The sequence below is a fragment of the Cynoglossus semilaevis genome, chromosome 3 (assembly GCF_000523025.1).
Source record: "Cynoglossus semilaevis isolate Cse_v1.0 chromosome 3, Cse_v1.0, whole genome shotgun sequence".
In the NCBI taxonomy this organism is placed as follows: domain Eukaryota; kingdom Metazoa; phylum Chordata; class Actinopteri; order Pleuronectiformes; family Cynoglossidae; genus Cynoglossus; species Cynoglossus semilaevis.
This window is the reverse complement of record NC_024309.1, coordinates 2,628,310-2,635,574: the sequence shown is the minus strand read 5'-3', so window position 1 is coordinate 2,635,574 and position 7,265 is coordinate 2,628,310. Positions and strand designations below refer to the sequence as shown.

Below are 7,265 nucleotides of genomic sequence, written 5' to 3'. Positions count from 1 at the left end.
ATAACCATCAGGTAAAAATACACAAACTAGGAACATAAGAGAGAACCCCTAACTTCTTTAAAACATGTAGTTATCATTCTAAAAGCACGATCTGACAGATCACTTCTGCTTCTTAGGCTGACTGAAAGCAGGCAGTGACAGGAAGCGTTCAGGTCTAGTCATACACGACAACTGAAAGCATCAACTGCAAAACAGCACCTTCCACATCATCAGTCCTCCCATGATGAAGGGGTTGAAGATGGTCAGGAAACAATAAACCGACGCTGGGTCAAAGCTGTATTACAAAGGGAAAGCATCAAGTAAATGACCAGGAGAGGAGAAACTAGAACACTCACAATTATGATGAGTTCATTTTAAGATGGTATAGGCCTATAATACGCTTTTTCTTATTTTTTCTTATGTTGAGTTTCCCCTAAGTCACACATGTTGTCTGTATGTACTGTTGAGGTGCAACAGTACATACTGACACCATGTATTTTCTCTTTGTGCTATATATAAAGTCCAGGCCATACCTGTTAATAGAAGCTATGTTTCCAGTGCCAAAGAAAGCTGTGATGATAAAAAATACCTGGAAAATTGTATGTTCAAGGAAAGCACTAAAAAGATCTACGTGACACAATTAAAGAAAAGAAAAAGTCTATTTATGACCATTGTTGCCGTGAGGATACAAAAAAGTAAGATCTTCTGATGTCATCCAACTTCAGATTTCGGATCTTGGCGATGTCAATGTTTGCAGAGAAATCAATGGTGTAGAGCTGAAAGGAGAAGAAAGTAAACACACATTTTATCATACAGTATGTATTCACCCATTCCATGACACGACCCAACACAAAATAATGCTGCTATATCTTAAGCTCTTTAAACCAGCTGTACAGATTGCAGATTTATTATGTGTTAGGTGTTAGATTTACATTGAAGGGAGGAGTAAAATAACCAAAATAATTGGATGTGAGTTTTGATTCTAATACCATACAATCCACACAGTCTCTAAAACATACATCTTGTCTGCTGGAGACACCCTGTGAAAGCATAGCTTCTTGTTCAATGTGGATCCACGTAAACATCAGCCAGGATAGTACAGGTGGAAACAAGGCCTCTGACCTGGGAGAAATAAAACACACACACATCAGAGACAGAGTAGAAACCTGTAGACAATCTAAAGACAGGGCAACTCTTTGAGGTTTTACTGTATATGTCTCACCCAGTGCTGAGCAGCAGGTATGTGGCAGTGAGTGAGAGGAATATGCTGAGGAGTCGATGGAAAAGTCGAGTGGAGCTTAACAACGGAACCACCATTGAAGACCCTCAAATTTAGGCCAAAATGAGAAAAAATGTATCACATAAAAAACCCTAACGTGACCCGATGCAATGTGCAATATTTGGCCTTGTGGTATCGTGGTCTCGTTACTCCTGTCCACCTACCTAACGTGGACCAGCTGATGATCTGGTTGAGAAGAGGCAGACCCTGTTTCTGCTGCAGACTGGAGTGTGTGAGCGATGGCACGTATGCACAGACAGCTACGTGCAGCATCTGTTGAGTTTTACAGGTAATTGTTTTGAATAAAAAAAAAATAAACCAGTACCACAAGTCACAGATATTTGTGATAAAGTTACCTGCATAATTAACTGCCTTCTGTCACCAGGTCGCAGTGAGTTTCTCTGCTGTGATGACCAGAGGTAACATGCTGACGTCAGTAGGGTGAGTAGACCTGAACATGTACTGATAAAAGAGAAGTGAGACTTTTGTTACGAATACAGTACTAACAACATGACAGTATATTTTTATTGCTGTTTTCTTAAACAAAGCTAAAATTGATTCAATCTATCTGATATTTAATATTTACACCAAAGAATTACTTTGAAAAGCTCCTTATTTCATAAGTAAATGGAAAAACCTCTCTATGACTGACCTAACTGTTTTTGTGGTTTTGATTTGCTTTTCTGATAAATGTACGCAAATACTCACACCAGATGTATGACAGGGTCCCTACCCACAACGGGCATCAGAGGGAAGAAAGCCAAAAGCACGCAGCCCACAAACCAACTCACTGAGCACGCCTACATGTGGACAGAAACAGGTTTTAAAAAATCTATGAAGTTAAAAACCGCATTTGTGTCACTTCCTTAAATAATCATACTTAAACAAAACTTAAATTAGTAATTTTATTTTCCACTACCTAATTACTCCATATTAAAATAAAGAGACACTCAGAAATGTAAGTTAACAACAATAAAAAAACCTACAATAAAAAAAACACTCAACTACCAAGTGTTTTTAAGCTATAAAATCGTCCTATGTGTGCAATAACTTAACTTCCCTCGTACAAACCCAGCTTCGTTGATGTAGTTACCTTAGCTTTGATAAAAAGCCCTGAGAGGATGGGGCATACAGAAAGAATGGCCAGGCCTGCAGTCAACACTGCGCGATGGAAGAAACTCACCACCTGGGGGCAGCAAAGGCATCATTTGTAGGACAGTATTCTCCTCATACATAAAACGAGTCCTTTGTATTAATGTATTTCGAGTTATTATAGGAATCATCAATAATGATGACATCACAACAGTCACTCACCAACAACTCGACTCCAAAAGCCACCAGCACAAAATAACCAAAACATTTCCACAGCGGAAGAGAAGGCAGCGACTTCAAATCCATCAGAGTACCACATCTACAACGGATCATAATGCAATGCAATTACCATGTCTTGTGTAATATGATGCTTTGATCCATTTACACACAATGTACAAACAACACTTCAAAGAGTGATTTGCATTTCACAGGAGTTTTAACAGATGTGAAAAAACGTGAGGCTGCTGTAGATAAAAGCACTGGGATAATTAGACTGTCCGATTATTTAACCATGCCCACTGAGTGTGTGCACACGAGTGTGTGTGGTGGTGTGTTTTGTCTAACATCTGTCATCACTCACTCTTTCAGAACAGAGTACCAGACAGGGACAGGCAGCAGGCAGTAAATATAGTAGGTAAGTGGGCTTCTTTGAATAAGGAGGAACCCAGTGATCCCCACTGTCACACCCACACATAGCCTCTTCAGGGTACGGCTGGGAATCTGCAAATGCAAACACATGTTGAGTCTGCTGGAAGAATATTTAAATACATGTTTAGTATGTAAAAGATCTTAAATGCGAACGTTGACTAGGAATAACATTGTACGCTCCGACCTGGTGACCTGGTTGTCGTATTAGGCTGGCGTGAGTCTTCAGTATTACTACAATCACATATGAGGTCCAACCCACAAATCCCAGCACCACACTGCAACCTAGGAAGAACCTGTCATAGGTGTGGTAGTAAACCAGGCCCTCCAGGGCATGGGATATGAGAGACTGGCAAAGAGAAATCTGAAACGGATAAAAGTAGAAAAATCTGGGTTAGAAGGAGAGTAACAATACAGATACCAATGTTAACAGGTGCTTATGTACACACAGTTTATTCAGTACTCACAGCTTTTTCATACTCTTCCAGCTGAATCAGCTTTTTGGCGTCATGTATAAACTCTGCTTGTTTTATGTCAGTCAATTGTCTAGAAAAAAAAAATGAAAAAAGCAATAACTGTAGATGGCATGAAAATAATGATAAAGAAATTGTCCTCTCGCAGGCATATAATCCAGAATGTCCACATATACACAACCATAAATAATAATAATAATAATAATAATAGAATTTTAGAAACATGATTTGGTGCAAAAAAATAAAGGCTTAAAATACAGCTGGATTCTTTGCACACCTGTGCAACAGTCCTGTTCTTTACCTTCAAGGGGTAATGAGTGAATACTTGCACTGCAAAGTAATCTGGAACACCGTCCAATAGGACTGCTTCACAGTCAGTACTTACAGATATGGGGTGAAGAGAAAGGATAAGGTCGTCTCCTTTTTCTGCATCATTTTGATCTACACAAACAGTGTAGTAGTTGTCAATGACCTTATGTGTTTTATACACAGAACTAAGATATGATTCAAAGTTAAATATGAATCTGGCACAAATGAATAATGTTTCACCTTGAACTGCTCGAGTACTTGAATAGCGTTTGTGTACATGCTCTCTGCTTTGAACAGGGCACTGTTGTTGAGGTAGAGAAGAGGCAACACGCCCTGAAGTTTCAAAAGACAAACAAACAAAAACAAAGGTTATAAAAACTCTAGTGCTATATTTCAACATGAGTGTGCTAAATTTAGAACTACTGTTTGTTATTTTTGTTGACTTGTGATTTCCAAACTTACAACTGAGTTGACAGGAATCGGGACACCAATGAGAGAGGACATGAGGGGAGCGATGTCAGCCTACAGAAACCAGAAACAATCAGTTTGCATCTGCATCAGCTTGCTGTTACGTCACTGCTTTTTGAACAGATTATCAATAACAAAGACTGTTACCTGATTGACATCGACTCTACGGATGTGCTCGAGTTTCCAATCTGTAAAAAAATTGTAAATCCCTTTTGATTATTTTGTAGAAGAATTAAGTGAAGGTGGAAATTCAGTGCAAGTGTTAGCACCTTGTAAAGATCTGTCAGTGAACTGTTGAGGCTCAGTGACTTTAACTGCATTATTAACTCCAGCCCCCCATACAACTAAAGGGGTAAGTGTTTCAGATGGATGGCCCGCACCATGTGATCCTGCGAAAAGAAAACATGAACAAAGCCAAACGGTCACACATTAATTTAAACAAATGCTCAACTCTGATCATTTTACCAGCCTTACCCCAGTTTGTCATGCCGTGATCAGAGGTAAACACATAGGTTGTTTGACCATCGTGACCAAAGAAGTCTTCCACCAGAGACACCAACTCAGCGACACCAGCGTCTACGAGACCAATATTGTCAAGGTACTCCCTGAGCACAAAACACAACAGTTAAGTACAAGACACTTGTATAACTAATAACAAAAAAATCTTTAAATGTGTTTCTTACTTTGACATTGGCCTGTGAGCATGACCATTGGTGTCTATACCCAGCAGATGCAGAAAAAAAACATTTTTATCCTGGAGAAGACGCGCCCTAAGAGTTGAATTGGACTTTGCTGACTCAAGGAATGACTGATACGAAAAGAAAAATAAAAGTAATTTCATGATTTTACAGTGTTTTACACTTTGATAGAAAGAAAAATGCAAGACATTTTTTACTTAAATTTATTTATAAGTTATTTATTTTAAATAACTGCATCTTAGGATTCTGTTAACAAATATAGAAATGGCTTCAAAATTATATTATCAACTTTTTATTACAGGAGCTGGGTTGGAAGGAAGTAATTAAAACAGTATTACAGTTGACAAAAAGTGAACAATGCTATTATTAGTAATTTAACAACAATAAAATTTACTTTGACTTGGGTGAACACCCAACTGTCAAGCCTGGAGGCGTCTGTGGAGGCAAAATCCTCCTCCTCTGCTGGGTATGTGTAGGTGTAGACATGGTCACCAGTGGCACCTAAAAGGCACATAAGAGGTTTTTATTCATTAGTAGTACCTTTTGTAAGTAAAATTAAGTCAATAACTGTGTTTTTTATTATCTGTAACCTCAGACATGGTGCTATTGCTCAGTTACATTTGGTTTTGGTGACAATTGCCATTTTCAATCATTTATTTGAAACTATTAGACATTAAAGTAAATATGTGTATGCAAATCTACCTTTTGCAAACATAGGCAGAATGTCAGGGCTACCCCAGCACCATGTGTGCCTGCTCTCATTAAAAACTGAGTCAAACTCAACAGGATTCTCCTTCCAACCTGGTTTCAAACACAAAAAGGATAATACATTATCAAAACAACATTAATAAAGGTGAAACACTCCCAGCGATCACTAGGTTGGGCCTATATGTATTAAAGGCATAGTTACCTTTGGCAACAGCACTGACATCCTCATAGAAGCCAGCTATGAGAGCAACATGGCCAGGTCGGGACTCAGTGGGCACACGTGTGTGCGACACACCCCAGGTTCCCCTCTCCTCTATCACACGCCTTGCATTTGGAAACAAATTTATATAAAGAAAAAACAACTTAGAATTTGTAAACAAATTCATTGAAAGACCTACAATGAAAGCTTCACAAGTTAGTCAACCTCAGGTATGGTGTCCTGGAGGAGCCATCGGGGAGCACAGTGAACAGACTATCTGCTCTGAGGCCGTCGGCAACCATCAATACTAGTCTGGATGCAGGTGGTGCTAGTGGTGTAATCTGGGGTGTCATACCATGGACCAAGGGAGAGGTGAAGTAAATGTCGAAAATAGAAATAAAGAAGACCACGTGGACTAACAGTCCAATCAGAAAGAAGGTGATCATCTTGCTTTGGAGTGGTCACATTGAGGTAGGCCGGCAGAACCGTCTTCTAAAAAGAAAGACAGGATAATGGCGTTAGCTAAAGAAAATGGAAGACATTAGGCAGGATTTAAAGGCAGTGGTAGTATTTAAAGAAAAAGCACGGACCTTGTTATTTTACATTTAATAATTTTGTTGTGTACCTGAAACGTTCACATACTCACCCGAAACTTACAGGTGAGCACCAGAAACGTTTATTTATTCTGTTTATTGGTTGATTTCCCCATATCCCTTCAGCGGCTCTTTAGTAAAGAGACAATTGGAGCCAGAATATGTCCTGTAGTATTTATGCAACACAACATTATCTTTAAGTCTTCATGACTTAATGCGTAGATTTTTGTTTATTATGGTTTTTCATTTCATAACTCTGAAAGCTTCTTGGATTACTCCTGCTATTACAACCACTTTTAGAATTCTTTTCATTTAATTTTAATGGCATTTGTACTAGTAGCTTGACGCAGAAAACAACAATGGATGTGTAAACGAAGAGAATCAAGTCTTACCAGAATATTACGTCAGAAAAATCCGACCGTAGAGCTGGAGAACAATGTCCCATTAATGAATGAATGGAAAATCAAAACAAGTTGCTTCTGTTTCACGAATTGTACGCTGATCTATTTCCCATACTGTGTCCGTGAAATACCAGGTATAACAAAGAGTCCAGGAGATGAACGTCTTTTTATTTAGTAATTTAGGTGCGTGCTTTTAATAAACTTACTCTCACATACTGAAAAACAGTGGCACTGTGAGAGTCACTTCCTTGTTGTCACTGGTGTTGACCCTTGACTCTAGTTGGAGGGGGATTCTGGGTAATGTAGTCAAATAGTTATCTGTCAGCGAGCATTCTTCAACGGCTTCTTTCCAAGGGTCTGGTGTAATTTATTTTCAACATTATCATTTTATTACGGAGCAGGTCGTATGAATAATTTGTTT

The 7,265-nt window shown here is 38.8% G+C and overlaps 1 protein-coding gene across 3 annotated transcripts in view; it reads right to left on the bottom strand.

Annotated features, from left to right (window-relative positions):
- pign (phosphatidylinositol glycan anchor biosynthesis, class N) overlaps nt 1-7,081 on the bottom strand; it is an 8,851-nt gene extending 1,770 nt beyond the window's left edge. The window contains exons 1-26 of one of the 3 annotated variants that reach the window (XM_017031649.2): nt 6,836-7,081; nt 6,497-6,609; nt 6,076-6,342; nt 5,854-5,975; nt 5,646-5,744; nt 5,338-5,444; nt 4,929-5,053; nt 4,720-4,850; nt 4,515-4,634; nt 4,393-4,433; nt 4,240-4,299; nt 4,018-4,110; nt 3,854-3,909; nt 3,463-3,541; nt 3,183-3,359; nt 2,931-3,070; nt 2,573-2,669; nt 2,352-2,444; nt 1,967-2,058; nt 1,615-1,720; nt 1,423-1,531; nt 1,202-1,304; nt 999-1,101; nt 669-755; nt 513-568; nt 199-274 (exon numbers count right to left, since the gene is read on the bottom strand). In XM_017031649.2, coding sequence (XP_016887138.1) covers nt 199-274; nt 513-568; nt 669-755; nt 999-1,101; nt 1,202-1,304; nt 1,423-1,531; nt 1,615-1,720; nt 1,967-2,058; nt 2,352-2,444; nt 2,573-2,669; nt 2,931-3,070; nt 3,183-3,359; nt 3,463-3,541; nt 3,854-3,909; nt 4,018-4,110; nt 4,240-4,299; nt 4,393-4,433; nt 4,515-4,634; nt 4,720-4,850; nt 4,929-5,053; nt 5,338-5,444; nt 5,646-5,744; nt 5,854-5,975; nt 6,076-6,296 — 2,493 coding nt within the window. In that variant the 5' untranslated portion in view covers nt 6,297-6,342; nt 6,497-6,609; nt 6,836-7,081. The remainder of the gene's footprint in view (nt 1-198; nt 275-512; nt 569-668; nt 756-998; nt 1,102-1,201; nt 1,305-1,422; nt 1,532-1,614; nt 1,721-1,966; nt 2,059-2,351; nt 2,445-2,572; nt 2,670-2,930; nt 3,071-3,182; nt 3,360-3,462; nt 3,542-3,853; nt 3,910-4,017; nt 4,111-4,239; nt 4,300-4,392; nt 4,434-4,514; nt 4,635-4,719; nt 4,851-4,928; nt 5,054-5,337; nt 5,445-5,645; nt 5,745-5,853; nt 5,976-6,075; nt 6,343-6,496; nt 6,610-6,835) is intronic. The other 2 variants (XM_017031650.2, XM_008307454.3) reach the window with 2 other exon arrangements.
- Between the last annotated feature and the right edge of the window lie 184 nt (nt 7,082-7,265).